This window comes from Hylobates moloch, unplaced genomic scaffold (genome assembly GCF_009828535.3).
Source record: "Hylobates moloch isolate HMO894 unplaced genomic scaffold, HMol_V3 SCAFFOLD_9, whole genome shotgun sequence".
NCBI lineage: Eukaryota > Metazoa > Chordata > Mammalia > Primates > Hylobatidae > Hylobates > Hylobates moloch.
In genome coordinates this window covers 95,739,961-95,761,721 of record NW_026652284.1, presented here as the reverse complement: position 1 = coordinate 95,761,721, position 21,761 = coordinate 95,739,961, and the positions used below count along the sequence as shown (strand labels likewise).

At 37.6% G+C, this 21,761-nt stretch overlaps 1 protein-coding gene across 3 annotated transcripts in view; it reads left to right on the top strand.

Annotated features, from left to right (window-relative positions):
• Window positions 1–21,761, top strand: part of TRPS1 (transcriptional repressor GATA binding 1) — a 260,696-nt gene that overhangs the window by 45,603 nt on the left and 193,332 nt on the right. The window contains exons 2-4 of one of the 3 annotated variants that reach the window (XM_032760299.2): window positions 1,324–1,467; window positions 5,002–5,930; window positions 20,018–21,147. In XM_032760299.2, the coding sequence (XP_032616190.1) occupies window positions 1,452–1,467; window positions 5,002–5,930; window positions 20,018–21,147 (2,075 nt within the window). In that variant the 5' untranslated portion in view covers window positions 1,324–1,451. Of the gene's footprint in view, window positions 1–1,323; window positions 1,482–5,001; window positions 5,931–20,017; window positions 21,148–21,761 lie in introns of all 3 variants that reach the window. The other 2 variants (XM_032760298.2, XM_032760300.2) reach the window with 2 other exon arrangements.

Genomic DNA, 21,761 nt, shown 5'->3' with positions numbered 1-21,761 from the left:
GAGTGTTACAGCTCATAAAAGCAGTGTGGACCCGAAGAGTGAGCAGTAGCAAGATTTATTGCAAAGAGCGAAAGAACAAACCTTCCATAGTGTGGAAGGGGACCCGAGTGGGTTGCCACTGCTGGCTGGGGCAGCCTGCTTTTATTCTCTTATCTGGCCCCCACCCACGTCCTGCTGATTGGTAGAGCCGAGTGGTCTGTTCTGACAGGGCGCTGAATGGTGTGTTTACCATCCCTGAGCTAGACATAAAAGTTCTCCACGTCCGTATCAGATCAGTTAGATACAGAGTATGGACACAAAGGTTCTCCAAGGCCCCACCAGAGCAGCCAGACACAGAGTGTTGATTGGTGCATCCACAAACCTCGAGCCAGACACAGGGTGCTGATTGGTGTGTTTACAATCCCTGAGCTAGACATAAAGGTTCTCCACATCTCCACCAGACTCAGGAGCCCAGCCGGCTTCACCCAGTGGATCCTGCACCAGAGCTGCAGGTGGAGCTGCCTGCCAGTCCTGCGCCGTGAGCTCACACTCCTTAGCCCTTGGGTGGTTGATGGGACTGGGTGCTGTGGAGCAGGGGGTGGTGCTCGTTGGGGAGGCTCGGGTGACACAGGAGCCCATGGAGGGGGTGGGAGGCTCAGGCATGGCGGGCTGCAGGTCCGAGCCCTGCTCCGCGGGAAGGCAGCTAAGATCCGGTGAGAAATCGAGCGCAGTGCCGGTGGGTTGGCACTGCTGGGGGACCCAGTACACCCTCCACAGCCGCTGGCCTGTGTGCTAAGCCCCTCATTGCCCAGGCCAGCAGGGCCGACCGGCTGCTCTGAGTTGGGGGGGGGGGGGCCGCCAAGCCCACGCCCACTCGGAACTCCAGCCGACCCGCAAGCGCCTTGCGCAGCCCCGGTTCCCGCTAGCGCCTCTCCCTCCACACCTCCCTGCAAGCTGAGGGAGCTGGCTCCCGCCTTGGCCAGCCCAGAAAGGGGCTCCCACAGTGCAGCGGTGGGCTGAAGGGCTCCTTAAGTGCCACCAAAGTGGGAGCCCAGGCAGAGGAGGCGCCGAGAGCGAGCGAGGGCTGTGAGGACTGCCAGCATGCTGTCACCTCTCATTATGAAAATGACTTATGTCCTGTAACCTTTTATCTCATGTTCCTCCTTCTCTTGTTGCTTTATTAAAACCCAGGGGAGGGAGAGGATCTTGCTCAAGATCTGCTCATGCTTTTATATCTTTCAGGCAGCTTATGATGCTGGCATATTAATATATTTTAGGTGTGATACATGAGAATATGTTTACATCATTTAGGAAGGAAAAATTTTTTTTTGCTTTGTTTTGCAGATGTACAGATCAGCTCTCAAAATGTCTTCTGTGTCTTCCGAGCGTCTTCTAGGACAATTGCATTAGCCTCCTGCTAGTTGACTAATAGAATTAATAATTGTAAAAAGCACTCTAAAGCCACATGCCTTATGAAGTCAATGCTGGGTATGATTTTACAAGTATGTGATCTATTTTTTCAAGTGAAAATGTTAACTGGAAAAGTTCTTGGCACACAGTAAAACATCGTGCAATCTGTTATTTGTCTTAGAGATAATAACTTGAGGGTGGCTATAGTCTTATGGTATCTAACTTACGACTTGCTAGGGGAGTTTCTTCCACTTAGAAGTATGACAAATGTGCTTATATTTACATAATCTGTCACTCTGAAAAATTATGATGATATAATTCCAGTAAAATTACTTTTTCTATAGCTACTTCAAAGTATAGTCAACTAAATTAAGCCCTTTTTTTTTTAACAAAACAGCAACTAAAGAACATGCCCCTGCCCCCACAACACAAAATAAAATCCAAATGACCTTTCAGATATTTCTTTGAAGTTTTAGCAGTTTAACAGTCTTTGCAATGTATATTATTAAGGGCTCTATTCAGCATAAGCAGTCATGAGTCATAAGTGTTCTAAGTATCTGTTCTTGGGTAGAAGAAGGAACTGAAATTTTAGAAAGATGATAATTTAATTAAGTCATCTTTTCTCCCAGCCACTAAAGATGCTGGTTGAGTAGTCTTTAAACTATGACCCATTATATCTGTTCAATGTAACAATAAATCAACTAGAGCTAAAGCTTCTTTTTGTTTTGAAAAATAAGTTAATTTTTAAAATACTAATGTATTTAGATCTATTCACTTTTAAGTATTTTATCTTGGTTCCCTTGCTATTTAAAATGTTGCCATTTTCCTAATTGCTCACCCTGGCGTTAACATATGGGCATAAACCATTTTCTCTTCATTTTGACGGAAGGATAACCTTAATGAATTAGATTATTTCTTCCCCATTTCTTCATGAGTCCTGTCTTTTGATATAGGATTTTTATCTTTTTTGTGTGTAACCTTCTTCATTTCATTTAGGTGATTGTTAGATTCTAGTCATCTTAAGCAGAAACTGTCAAAATACAAATGATATAGTTATTCAGTAAGGGAAGATTATATTGTAATAGTTAGTGAAGACGTTATGTGTAATGGAAAAAATTAACAATCAGGAAATTCTGGAGGGAAAGGTAAGAGAAGTTGTATCAAACCTTCACAATTTTATGTGTAGGAATGTTTGATTGCAACCTAAAATATCCTTTTCTGTAGACCAAGTTAAAACCGTGCATATTTTGCCCAAACTTATATTTTAAATGATAACTAATTTTTTCAGTTTGCTCATTTAGTCTTTTTTTCCCTGTTTCCCCTTTATTGACTACTAGTAAAATTGCCCTTCGATTTTCTGTGTATTTTCACACATTCCCAGGGCTTCTTTAGTCACTTCTGAGAAAAGAATACAGGACTCCTAAAAGGTTGACATAACACATAAGACATTGAAATGCAAACATTAAAAAAACAGTTTACCAGTGTTTCCTTTTTTAACAGTGGTTATCGAGTTTCGTTAATTTTAGGGCCTAATAGAATGACACCAAGATTCTATATTCCCCTTCTTTCCACCAGAAGTCAGTCAGATTTACATTGCCTCAACGCTGCCACTTTCACTGGAAACTTCACTCTTCCATCCTGTATATGTAATTTTGTTCCAAGAGGGAGCTTTTATAGATATTTGGCGAATAACATTATTGATGTGTAAGAACAGTGTACTTTCTTTCTTTTTGTTTTTGTTTTTGCTTCTGGTTTTTTGTTTTTTGAGATGAAGTTTCACTCTTGTCACCCAGGCTGGAGTGCAATGGCACGATCATGGCTCACTGCAACCTCCGCCTCCTGGGTTCAAGCAGTTCTCCTGCCTCAGCCTCCCTAGTAGCTGGGATTACAGGCGTGCGCCACCATGCCTGGCTAAGTTTTGTATTTTTTTTGTAGAGATGGAATTTCGCCACGTTGGCCAGCTGGTCTTGAACTCCTGACCTCAGGTGATCCACCCGACGCAGCCTCCAAAAGTGCTGGGATTACAGGTGTGAGCCCCTGTGCTTGGCCCAGTGTACTTTCTTAAGTACCATTATACTATTTTTGACATTATTCACTATGGCACATTTTTACTTTATAAATGATTCCTTATACTCTAGTGCACTATCCTTGTTCAGTGATTCATATAAAAATTTTGCATGACCAGCTTTTCAGAAGCAAAGGTACACCTGTATATCCAAAGCCAGTGTGGTACTTCAGTACTTGTGAGAAATTATAGATGAAAATGACTAAACCTCATGTTATTAATTTAGATTTTCTCAGCATGTTTTGGATAATTGTGGTATAACTAACTGTTAGTCCTTATGGCGAAGTCAACTAACAAAGAAGTCTTTAATCAGAATGTCACAGGTGGAATTTTCCAAGAGACATTTGGGGTGATGACTTACATAGCACTCGACAGATTTTTAAGCTGAGTGATTAAGAAACAGCAGCCACGGAACCCAGTCCTCGACCAGCCTTTGTTAATGCATTCTTTAATTGACACTACACAAATTGTTTCTTAGTTTATTTTATATTCTTAAAGTTCTGACTCATTCTACTCCAGCAGAAGAATTTGTTCCAGTATTCTTCTTTTGACCCCAGTCACTGATGTCACTAACTTAACTTGAGGGACATGGTTGAGCTCATGTGTAAAGGTGAACCATAGCAAACTGCTAATATTTTGCTGCTTTGAGCTACACAAGGAAAATGTCATATGGTTCAGCTTAATCTTCTTTCTTAGTCAGTTTCCAGTGTGCTCCCAGTGGTGGAACAGGTACTGTTTTCACCAGGCTGCATATGGACACCCAGAGCTTATTAGGTTCCCCAGCATGCTGGACAGAGTCCTAGGAAAACCTGATCCCACCGCTGTGATGCATACCAGGTCTTTCTTCTGACTTTCAGGCAAGCCCCAAATGTGGCTTAAAGAAATTTGTTGGTAGGTCAGAGCTGGAACATTTGTCATCCTTTGCTTCCTGAAAGTGATGAGGCAGTTTTCACTCTGTTTATAACATAGCTGTTTCTGTCTTTTTGACTATGAAGATATTTTGTTTGAAACTATATTTACATCCCGGTTGCATAGGGTAACAATATCGAATTCCAATTTATGTTATTTATGTATACATATATGTACCATATAAATAAATGTGATGTATTCTATAAAGATAAACACATATATGTATTTTATAAACATAACATGTGTACATGTTATATATAATATAGACCATATATAAATATATAAGCATGCATATATATTGTTAGCTACAATCGAAGGAAGAAATTGGGCAAAAATATATTTTCAGGAAAGAATAAGTAATAGGAAGGGTAAACCTAGTAATAAAAATAAATCCTTCATTATTCCTAAAAACACCTTAAAATAATAAATAAGCCAGTCTTGGTTACAAAAGTAATTCTAAATGTAAATTGTTTGTTTTAGTCGCAACTTTTTGCTGTTTTTAGAATGGATTTTTTTCCTAGAGGAAGCATTTGATTACGCACCTTAAAAAACTTGCATAAGTAAAATATTCCAGATTCAACTGTATCTCTGTAACTTTCAGATAACATTGTATCTTCCTTTTCCCTGTATCTTTGCAGATATGGTCCGGAAAAAGAACCCCCCTCTGAGAAACGTTGCGAGTGAAGGCGAGGGCCAGATCCTGGAGCCAATAGGTACAGAAAGCAAGGTATCTGGAAAGAACAAAGAATTGTCTGCAGATCAGATGTCAGAAAATACGGATCAGAGTGATGCTGCAGAACTAAATCATAAGGAGGAACATAGCTTGCATGTTCAAGATCCATCTTCTAGCAGTAAGAAGGACTTGAAAAGCGCAGTCCTGAGTGAGAAGGCTGGCTTCAATTATGAAAGCTCCAGTAAGGGAGGAAACCTTCCCTCCTTTCCGCATGATGAGGTGACAGACAGAAATATGTTGGCTTTCTCATCTCCAGCTGCTGGGGGAGTCTGTGAGCCCTTGAAGTCTCCTCAAAGAGCAGAGGCAGATGACCCTCAAGATATGGCCTGCACCCCCTCAGGGGACTCAGTGGAGACAAAGGAAGATCAGAAGATGTCACCAAAGGCTACGGAGGAAACAGGGCAAGCACAGAGTGGTCAAGCCAATTGTCAAGGTTTGAGCCCAGTTTCAGTGGCCTCAAAAAACCCACAAGTGCCTTCAGATGGGGGTGTAAGACTGAATAAATCCAAAACTGACTTACTGGTGAATGACAACCCAGACCCGGCACCTCTGTCTCCAGAACTTCAGGACTTTAAATGCAATATCTGTGGATATGGTTACTATGGCAACGACCCCACAGATCTGATTAAGCACTTCCGAAAGTATCACTTAGGACTGCATAACCGCACCAGGCAGGATGCTGAGCTGGACAGCAAAATCTTGGCCCTTCATAACATGGTGCAGTTCAGCCATTCCAAAGACTTCCAGAAGGTCAACCGTTCTGTGTTTTCTGGTGTGCTGCAGGACATCAATTCTTCAAGGCCTGTTTTACTAAATGGGACTTATGATGTGCAGGTTTGTACTTTGTATTGTCTCTTTGTACAGAAAAAGTTATTAGAAATGAAATGTGAATTCTTATATACATGTTAAAACCAAGTTCCCAGTACCAGACAGGTAGCCTGCTAGATCTAGCAGAAGAGATGGACATGCTCCATAGCTACTTCACACAAGTATATTCAGAGTTGTCTAAAGACACCTTTTAGCCTCTTATTGTGGAAAACAATCCTAGCATTTTTTTTTAAATTTGGGAAAGTCTTCTCATGGAATTAGCTAAGCTTCACAATTCTGGGCATATTTCATGGTAGTTTGATGTTTTCACAGTCTTCCAAAAATGTTACTAATCTTTATGGTTGCACATGATAATAATTCATGCCTTGTTCCAGTTTTAGATTATAAGGCTTTTGCTATAATCTTTCTTTCAGTGAGGATATTTCTTGTATCTTGGATTAGGATTTGATTTTATATTCATCCTGACGGGTCATATTGACGGTTGCAGAGATACTCCTGAAAAGGCAAAATAATTGCAAATGAAAACTGGGATATAACATTTTACATTGATTAGAAAGAAGTAAATGTTATTTTAAGTATTAGGGACACCAGAATGACCTTGGTAGGGGCCAATAAAGCATTCCTTTCTGCATTTAAGGAAAATGGCAATAATTTATGAAAGCATTTAGTAATAATTTAGATTTTTACTTTTATTAAAAACAGCCTACCTTTTTGATCTATCTTTCTGTCTTTAGTTTATAGCATGTGTGAAATGGAAAAAAGAAACTGTTACCATTTTGAATAAAATGGAACATGGAACTGAGTCTAAATAAATGTATACATTTAATTTTAGTAATTTTAGCATAGTCAAAATTCATGGTCAGCTTGAGAAAGTGTATTAGTTTTTGTTACAGTTTGTAGATTTTTATTGTATTATAAGGCCAGGGGGATTTCAAAACATATTAGCTTTACTAGTAACCTTTTTTAGGAATGATTAGAAGTACCCAGAGAACTAATGAAATAAATCCCTTAAATTATCAGTCATTTTTATCAACTTGATACAGCTCATTTGCCTCAGACCTCTCTATTGACCTAATGCCAATTAAGAAAAGCAGGCAAATAGGTTATAAATAACAGATAGTGAACATATTTCGCAATACTTATAAGAAGAATCAGAACAGAAATTTCCTGGTTCTTTAAATGTCAGAATGGCAATCTTATCACCTTAAGGGAGATATAGAGAACTCTTAAAACACCAGTTTCATCATGGTAAAGCACTCTAAAAATTCCATCTTAGTTTGTGAATTTCCACAAATAGAATTATTTCTGTGGAGCAGCAAATTAACCCAACGTAGTTATTATGCATGAAAGCTACATGCTTTGAACTGCTGTCTATTAAAGATCATTTCACTGTCTTGTGTCAGATAGACTCTGCTGTCAAACTATGATTGGGAAGCAAATACGTGTTTTAGATAAAAGGGTTGGAAGTGAATAATGTCAGTATGTGAAACAGTGTTTTATAATTAGCAAGTAATATGAAGTTAATACCTGGATTTCCGGCAGGCGTTTCAGTTTGTTCACTCTAGGGACAACTTCTGAGGGAAGCTGATCTAGGCTGTCAGGGAAAGCTCTAAAAACGAAAATTACTAAGGCCTATAGTTTGGAAGAATTCAGATTTTTAAACACACTTCCATTTCCCCCAAACAGTTATTTGTTAGGTTCTTAGTTATTTATAGTAAAGTTTATGTTTGGGTAGAAGGAGCTGGACACTTTTCCTGGGCAGTGATTTTAGAAGTAAAACAGATGTGTGAGCTATCTGAGTTTGAACTAATAGAACTAGAAATAAAACAGCTGATCCTAGACTATGCTGTCTGCTAAATCCTTGCAGCACACACTGAGGAAGACAAAAAGTGGTAGGAAAGAGCATGCAGGAACATAATCTTGTTAAGATCAATTTTTTTCCAAGATAAATAATACTGCTAAAAATAGAAAAATGTAATCTGTGGAAACAGTGTGTGATTATTTCAAACAAACGGCTGGAGTTTGAAACGCATCTAAAGGGTTAACTTCAATTTGTGAGGATAACACTGAATATACTTGTAGATCAAATGCTAATCTTGAACGCTTTGCACATATGCCAGATACTGATGCAGAAAACTGTCTGAAGATAAGTAACTTATTAGTATCTTCATGCTGAAATAAATATTGAACAGTTTTTCTATATGCATAAAATGAATAAAAATGCATCTGAAGTTTCCTTTTTTACCAACAAGTTTGTGTTACTGAAATGCTATTTGAGAGATTCTTTCCTTGGCGGTTAAACTTCGTGGAGGCTAAAAGCTGTGGGAGATAAAATGCTGACTATAGAATTTCTTTAATGCAGTTTTGTCAGAAATATATAGGAAGTTAATGGCCTGTGTGTGTTCTGATAAAAAGATGTTGGTAAATATGAGTATTACAGACAATCATTCAATTTTAGGAATGATTTCTATAAGTCCATTATTTAAGCTAATTGAAGTAATAGATGAAGAATTCATTAATCCTTTTCAATTAAACTTGCTTTTTAAAAAACATCCAGAACAGTTGGTGGTTAATGATAGATTTATGACATTTTAGGCCAAAAAAAAAAAAGTAACAGAAGCCAAAAGCAAAAGGCTGAAAGAACTCTATGGCTTTGATCTATATTTTGGTTTGACATGGATAGTTTTAAATAATTTGAATGGACTTGAGAGCAAATATGAGATATACAGTTGGGAAAAAGAAGTACAGTAATTTAAACAAATTCTAAGATTTCCAGGTTTAAGTGCAAGTTATTTCAAATATACTTGGAGGAATAATTGAAATTTAGACATGCTTGTACTGATAATATCCACTTTTGTATAAATTAGATCACAAATGACTGAGTCAAAGAATTACAACTTTGTAAAAATACTGTCAAATAACAATGTTTCTTTGTGCTGCATAGTAGATAGAGCCCCAGCCAGATAATGGAGGTCACTGTAAATAGCCATCAGAAAGCCAAGACTGTCCTTTCTGAGTGTGGCATTTATCAGATTCTCCCCCCAACACCTTGAGGTAGCATGCCCAGTCCTAAAAGCAGAAGACATGTAAATTCTTTACCAAGAAAACAAGAGAAGCTATAATGGCTAGCTTAGAGCTAATTGATTTGACCAGAATGTTAGTTTTCCAATTTTTCATTTATCCAGCATGTTCTATCAATTGTCATGCTTAAATTTTTAAAAATAATAGATGCAGCATGATTGGTTAGCTTTTCATGTAGTATTTACTATCTGTATTCGGCCATTGAGGCTCACACGGAGACCAATAATACAAGAGATCAAGTTCTTAAAAAAGTAATTGCTTTTTATTTTTTTCTTTTTATTTTTTTAGACGGAGATCTCACTCTGTCACCCAGGCTGGAGTGCAGTGGCATGGTCTTGGCTCACTGCAACCTCCGCCTCCCAGGTTCAAGTGATTCTCCTGCCTCAGCCTCCTGATTAGCTGAGATAACAGGCGTGCACCACCACGCCCAGCCAATTTTTTTGTATTTTTAGTAGAGACGGGGTTTCACCAATTGGCTAGGTTGGTCTCGAACTCCTGACCTCGTGATCCACCTGCCTCGGCCTCCCAAAGTGCTGGGATTACAGGCGTGAGCCACCGCGCCCTGCCAGCTTTTTCCTTTATAATCTGCTTTATTATGCTTATATTTAAACCATTACTGAATGGAGGCCTGCATTAACAACGCAGCCTTTGCTGTTTCATTAGGGTGTAATGCGCTGTGCATTGGGTGTTTGCATCATCTTTATTGGGGAGCTTTTAGCCCTCAGATCAGGTTATAAAAGTAGGAGTCGTGTCAAGTTGTGCTTCCCACGGGAAAGTGTTTATGCTATCCCAAGTTCAGATGCTCATGATATATATGTTGCCTTTTCATATTAGTAAATTCTTTTTATTACTGCATTATTCAGGACTTTAAGAAGGTAGCTACTGGTTTCCAGCTATTAAATTTATTTTGGCCCTTAATGAAATTCTAAGGCTAATAGAAGAATCACATGATTAACTTACCAAGGACTGTCTTATGTTTGAGCTAGGAGTGTTACATTTCTGTGTTGTAAATGTTTTTATCAGAGTTGCACAATATGTCATGTTAGAAGCAGGAAGAACAGATTTTAGAGGAAGTCATCCTTTGGATTTGTATTTTCAACAGATTTAATTGTATGAGTTTATAGGTCTTTAACATGTATCAGTACAATCGTTTGAGCAGGGTATTACAGTTTGGTTCGAAAAAAAAAAAATCAGAGACCATTAATCTCATTGTGGTTTATTTTGACTTGTCTTGAATTTTACTTCTAAACATTTATTTTTTTCCTTGGCATTTTCTTTGATCTGGAGTTGGAGGGACGTTGTAGATCTTAGCAGGTTCTGTTCCTTTGTTTTTCTGAATTGAGGACAATTGCAGTTTAGAAAAACTGGTGAATGAGACTTTTATCAATTCAGACTGTCTATAGAATACAGAATGTTTGGCATATGAACCCACACTTCTTTTTCAGGACTGTGTCTCCTTAAGAAGTAGTAAAGTGTGCAAAATAAGACATATGCTCACCCCAAGACCATAAAGCAAGGCAAAGTTCTGGTATTTATCAGGTTATTTTCATCAGTGGAGATGGCAGAACTAAATAGTGTAGCCACCCTAGTAGAATAGTTCAGCTATCATTACTAATCCCTTTACCTGCATGACAGTTAAATCTTTTTTGGCCTTGTTCATGACAGTTGGTATCATCTTTGATTTTTGGTTTGTTATCATTTAAAGGAACATGCATAATTTTGTTGAATATCAGTATTTTTCTCTATGCAGAATGTTTAGGAGAATAAATTGTGATTATCAGTGGATCCAATCAAATTTAGCATTATTCAACTCCTAACAAAACCTTTTACCTCTCCTGTGGCCTGCTCTGCTAACCATCTCAAGTCAGGAGGTTATTCAGTGTTTTTTATTTCTTGGATCATTGTAATTACAGCATACATGCAGCTGTTAGAAACACAGATATACAAGTAGTGTGCCAATACGGGGAAAGTTTGGAGAGAGAAAGTTGCTCTGTTTCATTTTCTGATTTCCTTCGTGGAGTCTGATTCTGACAATCATTAGACCATAGATCTCTTGAATTCTTCATCAGGTGATCCACATTTGAGGCAAATGTTATACATTTTCAGAATATCATACAAACCCTTGTTTAATTTTAATTGAAAGTCAAATGTAAAATTTATTTTTCTGTCTTACATTTAAGTTGATTCATACTTCTTTCATCTTTTAGTTTACATAATTAAAATTTGTACAGATCCCTTATTTTTTTCCAATTTTGGATTCACATCTAATAATAGCTAAAATTTACTAAGGGTTTCTTATGTGTGTATGTGGAGCTCAGTTTTTTACATGTATTAATCAACTCATCTTCATAATAGCACTAGAAGTAAACACTAACCTTATGTCCATTTAAAAAAACAAGGAAACAGCATATATTAAAGTATCCTGCCCAAGATCACAGAGTTGCATAAGTAGAGAAAATGGGGTATAAACCAGGATAGACAGGCCACGGAAGCCTGTCTTCACAACCACACTGATAATATGGCCTGGCCAAACATGAATCTGAGTTTACTGCCAATAGAAAAGCAATGGAAGATAGGCCAATTGCCTGTAAGGGAGGAGATAGAAGATATAAATCAGAGCTCTTTGATGCAGTCTCTCTGAATCAGGTTGATTTTGGGGACTTGGGTGATTTCTTTGAGATTGTCTGCTATCTGCTCCGTGTAGTGTAATGCTACCTTATTTGAACTTACTAAGCTTCTATTCGAAATCAGTAAAAAGAAAATTAAATATGCTGACTCATCTTTTTAAAATTACAGTGATTCATTTTCCCTGGTACTTTTGCTGCAGAAATTAGTTCTGGTAGAGCGAGTAAGGTGCAAATTTTGATGTAATCAGTTAAGGATGTAATGTTTGATCCCCAAATTAAGGGACATTTCATCCATGTGTTTGACTTTTTTTGTACTCCCCTCATTTAGAAGACTTTGTTTTAGGAATTTATTATTTAAATGATGGTCTGAAAGTTGTCTTATGCTCTTCTAGTTACCAGGCACAATTTAGGTTGTTTTTTTTCCACGCAGATTACATGTTAAGGAGATACACTCCATTCCCATTTATGTCCTCCAAGGCTGTGTAATTAAGGTTTTATCCTCCGCCTACCTTCAGTGCAGGAATGGGTGTGGAAGCAGAGAACAAATCAGAATGCCTTTAGAGTGTCCAATTTGAGTGTGCTGGATTCTCCAGCCGTACTTGGAGCTGTGTGATTTCATTGAATTCAGAAAGCATTAGATGGGTGGGACATAGTGAGGAGTTCAGGAATTCAGTCTCCTGGCCTAGCATTTCACCTTTCAGGTTTAGTTGAACTGTTGATATAAGATTAAAGAATGCTTGCATCCTTTCATGTGTCCAGGAACATATTTGGGAATCTTACAGTAAGTGATGGTTTGTTCCAAGACCTGTTTTTCCAGCTGATGGGAAGCTCCACCTTGGAATTCATTGGCACTTCAAAGTCAACATATGTAAAAGTGAAGTTCCCCACAACAACTGTCTTTTTGCCTCCTTTCTTCTTTACTCCTGTTTTCAACTAAGTCAGGCTGGAAATCTTGGAGTTACCTTGGATTTCTTTTTGATATCACGCCCCTAACACTTGAGTAGTGTGTCCCATTGTTCCCTTTATTCTTTTACTGTCACTTCTTTCAAGTAAATCTTTATTGATTTCTTTCCTGTTGTTCTAGCTTTATCTTCCCTTCTTGTCTCTTCCTTTCCCTTCTCTTCTTACCTCCTATTCTTTCCTCCTCCTCCTCATCATCTTCCTCTCCTTTCCTTTGATTTCTTTTTTGTGTTCTTTCCTTTTTGTCCTCTTCTGTTTTTATTTCCATCCTCATTCCTTCTTCTTCCTCCTCTCTTTTGTCTCTTTTTTCTTTTCTTCTGTCCTCCTTCTCTTTTTTCTTCCTTTCTCCTTCTCTTTTTTTATCCTCCTTCCTTTCTCTTTTTTTCTCCCACCCTCTCACCTTCCTTTCTTTCTTCTTTCCTTTAATTTTTAAAAATTCTGTTTATAGATCACTTGTCCTACACTTTTTAGCAAGTATGGGACTACTTCTGTTGAAAAGCATATCTAATTATACTTGCTTATGTAAATATCAGCTCTCCAATAAGACATTACCTTTCCAAATTAAATCTCACTATTCTTCTAGAAAGGATAATAGTAAGAACAAGGCTAGCACATTTATATTACTTATTACATTTATATTACTTATTACATAGCAAGCACCATTATATACCATATTCTATTTAAAGATTTGATAATGCCCCGACCCTCCTCAATATTTCCTGAGAGCAGCTTGCATTGTCTTACTCTCACTGTTGATTTTACTGGTTTTGTTTCCTTCACCTGAAATGCCCTTCCATGATCACTGCCTTTGAGGCTAACCTTCACATATCAGCTCATCTGTCCACAGCTCAGTTGTTACTTCTGGGAGCCTTTGCTGACTCCTCAGTCTGGGTTAGGGGCTCTTCCTCTGTGTTGTCATGGAAGCTGTTACATGTCTCAGCAGAAGCATGTATTCCACTGTTGTTGTCTTTTTAGTTGTGAGCTTTTTGTGCTAAACCATGGACACGTTATGATTTTGGACTATGTCATTCTTTTTGTCTTTCCAGTGCTTGGCACATAGTAGATGTGTTAAAACAGCAGCCTTCCCTGGAGGAAGGATGTTCTATATTTTCGGAGATTAGATTTTCTCTTTTCCCATTAAGATGCTTTTTAGAATACATGTGCAATTTTGACATATCTCCATTATGAACCAGCAGCACCTGCAGGTTGGATGCTGTAGAGGATTGCTATGGGGAATTCACTTAGCTTTGTAACCCACTTGAACTGCATTTTCTCTTGTTTATTTTTCCCATAAAAGATTGTCTTCCAAATTATTACGATGGACTTTTTTTTTTTTTTTTTTGATATGGAGTCTTGCTCTGTTGCCCAGGCTGGAGTGCAGTGGCATGGTCTCGGCTAACTGCAACCTCCGCTCGCCAGGCTCAAGCTATTCTCCTGCCTCAGCCTCCCGAGTAGCTGGGATTACAGGCACCCGCCACCACATCTGGCTAATTTTTGTATTTTTATTAGAGACAGGGTTTCACCATGTTGGCCAGGCTGGTCTCGAACTCCTGATCTCAGGTGATCCGCCCGCCTCGGCCTCCCAAAGTGCTGGGATTACAGGCGTGAGCCACTGTGCCTGGCCTATTAAGATGGACTTTAAGATTTATTGGTACTCTGTCATCCGAAATACCAGGTAACTATAGAAAAATTAATTCAGAATTATACTGAGTAAAATGAGAAAACCAGTTTAGGGTAAACTGTTTATTGCTATTATGTAAAAAGCCAATAATAAAAATGTGCATAATGAGGAATATGCAGTGTTTTCTTCTTCAGTGTGCCCAGTATAGGAGTTTAAGTTTTGGTTTCCCCTGTACCCTCCCCTGCCATTGGTTGGCTCTTACATTATAAATCCAAATAAGGGAGTTGTTACAGTGTCACTGATAGGAATAAACCTCAGAAATAAGCTATGCATGGCATGAGAGTCAGATGATGCCATATAATTTGATTTGTTATTGAGATTCTGAAACATTTATTCTCCATCAAAAGTATATTACTGAAGCACACTCTATATTCTAGAATGTTTTTTTGAAGCACCATACATGCAGAAAAATTCCCGATGTATATAAGTAGATTAATTCTGACTGTAGTTATTTTCAGCTAAGATCAGCCCTTACAGATTTTTTTCAAGTTATTTGAAATATCAGTATTTGAACAGTGATTTTTTTTAACAACTTAGCTTTTTATTTTTAAGCTTTTACCTCTTTGACTATCAGCCCATAACCTCAAGTTCTCTTAAATTAGTACCCTTATAATTGTCTCTGTTGCTATCAATTATAGTACTTGAAAATGAACCACAACTGAGAAGAGGTTTGTGTTCAGTTCAAACAACTCTTTCTTTGCTGCGTTGAAAATAAGTACATGTGTTGAAGTGTCATTTTAATAGCTCTGAGGCTTTAAGAAATATTTTCCTTTGACATATTATTTTAGATACTGTTCTTACTAGCTTTTGCTCCATATTATTGGGAGGAAAGAAAGAAACTGAGATTAATGACCTTGAAAAAAACCAACCCTTTTATATTCTTCACTTCTACGGTAAGACAATTTTTGTGTGTAAAAAGACATGTAAATAAATTGTAAATGAAAGCCATGGAAAACACTTCATGGAAGGAATCGTTTTTAAAACTAGGGCTAAAATCAAATATAAAAAGCCATGCTAGTCCTTAGTCAGTGAAAAAGACTTTAAAATCTTCTTTTTTTTGCCTTAATCGTTCTAGGTGTTTTTATATAACTTCAATTCACAATCAAAGGACTCCATAGTCAGTCATTTGCTTGTGGATGAAAGATGCATTTTGTAGTTTCTTGAAGAAGGCCATGTATGCCAGGTCAAGTCAGTGGTAAGGGCGCCATGAAGTACTGTGGCCAGCAAATCTCAGATAACTCAGGGACCTTGGTGAGAAATTTTCGTCTGCTCACATCTCCCTTCGTTCATTCATTCAGTCAAAATGCATTGAGCCTCTGCTTTCTTCTAGATGTGAATAAGACTATTCCTGTAGCTCAAGAAGGAATATAAACAGAAGCATTATCTTAGTAACAGCAGATTGAACCTTTGCATTTACAGCTAAGAATATTGATAGTGACAAGTGTGTGAGTTTGTCACTGAATGAATTTACCACTTCCCTTCTATGTAATCTCTATCCCATTTGCAGGAAAAATTTACTTGAATGATTCATTTTATTAAATAATAATCCTATCTATGCACATGTTACTGTCGAGTGTGCTATCTAATATGGTATTCCCTAACAAAATGTGGCTATTTGAATTTTAGGCTGGGCATGGTGGTGCATGCCGTAATCCCAGCACTTTGTGAGGCCAAGGCAAGTGGCTAGCTTGAGCCCAGGAGTTCAAGACCAGTCTGAGCAACATGGCGAAAACCTGTTTCCACAAAAAATACAAAAATTAGCTGGGAGTGGTGGCGTGTGTCTATTGTCTCAGCTACTCTGGAGGCTGAGGTGAGAAGATTTGCTTGAGCCCAGGAGGCGGAGGTGACAGTGAGCCGAGATTGTGCCATTGCACTCTAGCCTGGGTGACAGAGTGAGACCCTGCCTCTAAAAAAGAAATTTTAAAAATAAATACATTTCTGTTAATGACAAATAAATTAATGAAATGCTAAGAAAAATACATGAAAGTAAATTTAAAAAATAGTTCTTCATTTTTACTAGGCCTACTTGTAGCTAGTGGCTACCATATTGGCCAAGGAAGGCTATGGAACATTTTCATCATCTCAGGAAGTACTATTGGACAGCACAAATCTATAGTTATCACTTGATCCTCACAATAATCCTATAAAATGACAAGTTGTACAGTATTGTATCCATAGAGGCCAGGAAACTGAGGTGCCAAGAGGTTAAATGTATCTTTTCATAGAATTTGAGCTAGAGAACTTCCTCTAGAAGCAAATAAATACAGGCAGATGTAAATACAAATAAATAAAGGGTTTTATCTACAATTTTTAAATCTTACAACGTAAGTATCTTGAAGGCAGAGATGTTGTCTACCTCTTCAATATTATATGCCTAATATCTATCGCAGAGTCTGATACAAGCCGAACACTTAGTTACTACTAATTAGAGGGATAAATACATGTAGTTTTTGGCCCAAGCAGAAATTACAGTTTAATATAATTGTAAAAATTTGGATGTCTTTACCAAAGGAACTGCTGGGTTTAAAGGGTTATAATTAAAGTTCTGGCTAGTAAAAGAAGGAAGTTTGAAAGCTCTGCTCTTTATTCTGCTTGCACTCTCTTTTTAGTATAGTCACAGCTAAGAAGCAGTAAACTTTCCTACTCCGTGTTGGATTCAGCCATTTGAAAAGTTTGCAAAATTCTATGAATGTGTAGGCACTGTTTCCAGACAATGAGTTTCAATAAACCATTGCTGAAAACACTTATTTTTGCATAATTGTTCTCACTGTGTGTTTGTTTTTACCCTAGAAAAGAATAGATTTAAAATAGCATATCTAGGGCATGCAAATAAAATGAGTGTGGTCAATAGACACCAGTAGTGTCTCCTAAAATAATAAATTATGTTCTATTGTAGAATGGCATTTAAATGTTGTATGTAATCTATATTTCGCTATGACTTGAGTGTACATCTACCAGTATAGAAAGTATAAAAATTGCCACAAATAGAGCTTTTAGATATTCTCTTTGAAAGAAAAAAGGAATAGAACATTGTCATTATGTTTTCCAAAACTGCCTTTTAAAATATGTGATCCTAATATTATATTAGCTTTTAATAATGTATAATACTAATATTATTTACTGATATTAACCAAAAACGCAAATATGTGACCTATAGAAGTGCCAGTATTGTTCTTGCCATTAAATGAGATCCGTGAGTTTTCATTTGCTAGCTTGGCTTTTGAAAGAGCGGTCAATAGTATGAAGGTATTCATTCTTCAGCATAATTAAAATATATAGCCCTTAAAAGCTTCTTAAATAATGAAGTTGGCACATTTTCCCTGGGTTAAAAAAAAAAAAAACAAAAAAACACATCTAGACATGTACACCAACTTCAAAGACCTAACTCGTTTTTTATAGCTTAGTTAATCCTAAACCAAAATGCTTTACTGATAATTTTTCACAAAGTTGCCTTTCTTTTGTAGTCCCTTCTCCTGATAGTATTGATTCGTAGCCTGGGTTTTCTGACTTCTTAGGTTGTTTTTAAATAACAACAAGCTTTTTAGTATGTTGGGATGCTTAGTAATAATTTAAATCCACTTCAAAATCATATGTTTAGGGATTTCTTAAGTATATATATGCTCTTTGTTCAGCCCTTTCACTGTGGTCATGGCACATGAGGCTTAAAGATTGCAAAATCAAAGAAATAGTGATGATGCCTGGTGGTTTCTTGGGAATCTTGGTTCAACAAGCAGAAGTTCAAAGCATTTTATAATAGGGAAGCTTGGCAATGCTGATGCAATGTGAAAGCTTAAACAAGAAAATTTTTATCTCTAGATTTTGCACACTTTCTTTCTTTGCCTATGTTAAAGAAGAAGGGGATACATCTGAATTTGTCCCTTTTGAATCAAGTTTAAGTTCCAGAACAAAGAACCTGATTGATGGCTATCCATTTAAATATATATGTATTTTTTTTTTTTGCAAATAAACGTTCTCTTTACCTCCAGTGAATTGGGAAATATATGTAGAGATTTTTACAATATTATGAATTATATTTCAGTGCAAGTTTTAGTTGCTTTAGTCACTTAAATGCTAGATTAGAGCGTTCTGTGCTGTATCCTTGAGTGCATGGCTTTGAAATCTCTCACACCATTGAATGATTGTCAGGTTGCTGCCTGGAAGGGTGCCCCATTCTTAGCTTTCTGGCTGGTTGATGCTCTGTCATTGACAGACTGAAATCTATGTGATTGGGGTGCTGGCTATAGACATTGCCTAATGTGAAATATTACATCCTTTGATTAAAGGCTGTGGGAAACTTTTGTAAGATCCTATCTTAATGTACAGTAAATGTCGAGTTGTTTATATATTAATGCACATTTCTTAGAACTATAATACTGGACACAAATTTAGAGGTTGCCCCAGTTGAAGAAGCTATTGGCCAGAGAGGTTAAGTAATTTGATCAAGGTCACATCTCTTTTTAATAGCAAAAAGAATACTTCAATCTTAGTCCTGTACAATAGAGGTACAAACGTATCTCTCAGTGTACTACAGCAATATTATTTGCATTTCAAATAGAGCCTTTACATGATTTTGAGATGCCTGAGACTTTTCTCATGCAGTGATTTGGATATGAACAGTGATCACACGTGTCATTTTTGAACAGCTGTTGAAGAAGGCAGAACATGATTATGCCACTTGCTTAATATATTACATCTGGTTGCTGGGAAAATTTAAAAATTCCCTGGTGGTTGGAAGAGAAATTTTTTCCCTTTTTGGAGTATTTCATTCAAAAACTCTATTTTAAACTCTGAATTTTGGCTGCTCAGTGGTGGCTTAATTGTACTGCCTATTGAGGTGCACACTGAGAATGGAGGAAGGATTTTATGCAAAGTGCCCTTTGAAGGCTTTCATAGTCCTGATTCCATGTAATTTCATAATTTGGGAAAGAAAGCAGAGCTGTAGTGATTTTTATGGTGGAATTATTTTATTTTACCATTCAAACATCTCCATGACCTACTCATGTGAGAAGTTGGGAGCCCTTTGCAGTGAAACAGAACCTTAATCAAATAAGGCCATGGAAGATTTTTCTTTTTTCTATTTGTTCTAGATTTGGAAACATTCAAAATTCTTTATTTACACAGTTCTTCTTTGCTAGTATTTCCTGCATACTCAATTCATCTTTTTGTTTGTTTCACTGCGCTTTAATTATAAGCCATTTTGGGTGGTCATTGGAGCACCTTTATTTTACCTAAAACAGAGACCTCATCTTTGCCTGCAGCGTCATTGCTGTGGGAACTGAACAGAGTATTTCCTTGGAGAACATCTGCATTGAGTAATTTTTGAGCAAGTGCCTCTAGTTTTGACAGTAACGCTTCACCTTTTGAAAATAAATCCCATGTGATTTGGATGCTTCTGTAGGAATGTGATTTGAAGGAGGCAATAGTAGAATGTACTGTGTTGAAAATTGTTTTCTTAGTTTAAAAAATGTATTATTCAGTCTTTCAAATTATAGTGCATTTATTACTTACCTTCACCTGTTACTTTGGCCTACAGTGTATAACATAATGAGCCTCTTAAAGAGTAGCTGTTGAGAAATGAAGAGTGAATTTATTTGGCTCTGATTATTCAAGTGATTTCATAATAAGCAGGAGTATTATTGTATTTTTTGATGTGGAATACTTGGCAGTACCCTCCCCCTCCCCTGCAGAGGGCCCATTGAATTAATGACACCTTCAAAGTAAAGTCCATTTCTTCTGTTCTCCAGGTGACTTCAAGTGGAACATTCATTGGCATTGGACGGAAAACACCAGATTGCCAAGGAAACACCAAGTATTTCCGTTGTAAATTCTGCAATTTCACTTATATGGGCAACTCATCCACCGAATTAGAACAACATTTTCTTCAGACTCACCCAAACAAAATAAAAGCTTCTCTCCCCTCCTCTGAGGTTGCAAAACCTTCAGAGAAAAACTCTAACAAGTCCATCCCTGCACTTCGATCCAGTGATTCTGGAGACTTGGGAAAATGGCAGGACAAGATAACAGTCAAAGCAGGAGATGACACTCCTGTTGGGTACTCAGTGCCCATAAAGCCCCTTGATTCCTCGAGACAAAATGGTACAGAGGCCACCAGTTACTACTGGTGTAAATTTTGTAGTTTCAGCTGTGAGTCATCTAGCTCACTTAAACTGCTAGAACATTATGGCAAGCAGCATGGAGCAGTGCAGTCAGGCGGCCTTAATCCAGAGTTGAATGATAAGCTTTCCAGGGGCTCTGTCATTAATCAGAATGATCTAGCCAAAAGTTCAGAAGGAGAGACAATGACCAAGGCAGACAAGAGCTCGAGTGGGGCTAAAAAGAAGGACTTCTCCAGCAAGGGAGCCGAGGATAATATGGTAACGAGCTATAATTGTCAGTTCTGTGACTTCCGATATTCCAAAAGCCATGGCCCCGATGTAATTGTAGTGGGGCCGCTTCTCCGTCATTATCAACAGCTCCATAACATTCACAAGTGTACCATTAAACACTGTCCATTCTGTCCCAGAGGACTTTGCAGCCCAGAAAAGCACCTTGGAGAAATTACTTATCCGTTTGCTTGTAGAAAAAGCAATTGTTCCCACTGTGCACTCTTGCTTCTGCACTTGTCTCCTGGGGCGGCTGGAAGCTCGAGAGTCAAACATCAGTGCCATCAGTGTTCATTCACTACCCCTGATGTAGATGTACTCCTCTTTCACTATGAGAGTGTGCATGAGTCCCAAGCATCGGATGTCAAACAAGAAGCAAATCACCTGCAAGGATCGGATGGGCAGCAGTCTGTCAAGGAAAGCAAAGAACACTCATGTACCAAATGTGATTTTATTACCCAGGTGGAAGAAGAGATTTCCCGACACTACAGGTGAGCATGGGGGGTGGGGTCAGGAGGAATATACAAATAAAATAATAGAAAAAAATCCACAGAAAGAGGGCTGAACCAGGAATTGTTGGGAGTGATTCCGATGACTTGGGGAAGTTATAGGAGAAGACCACATAAAAGATCATCACAGGTTTGCAGGTGATATAGTTACAGCTGTGATCACTGTAGATTTTAATTTGGTTCCTTCTTTTGGACTGTACGCTCATGTTTCATACTTGTTTTAAACCATTTACTGATTGTCTTTTTAAATTCACAGTGATTCTAATAATGCTGATGAGTTTACTAATTTACCGTAGTCCATTTATCCTTACTAAATATGACTCCACATCCTATATTTTTTTGACAGAGCTAAATGAAAGATGCTGTTGTAAATATATCCTATTCTCTATTCTGAGAAAAAATTTTGAGAACCTGTTGCTCATTTTTATTTTAAAATGAGATTATATATTCTAGCTTTGAACAATTCTGCAACATCCTTGTTTAGCATACAAGCAGTAATCTAAAGGTGAGAATTTTTGTACTATGTGTGATTTTGGATGTAGACTTGCTCCTCCAAGCAGGTAAAACTGCTTGAGTTATTCCAGATTCTTAAATGG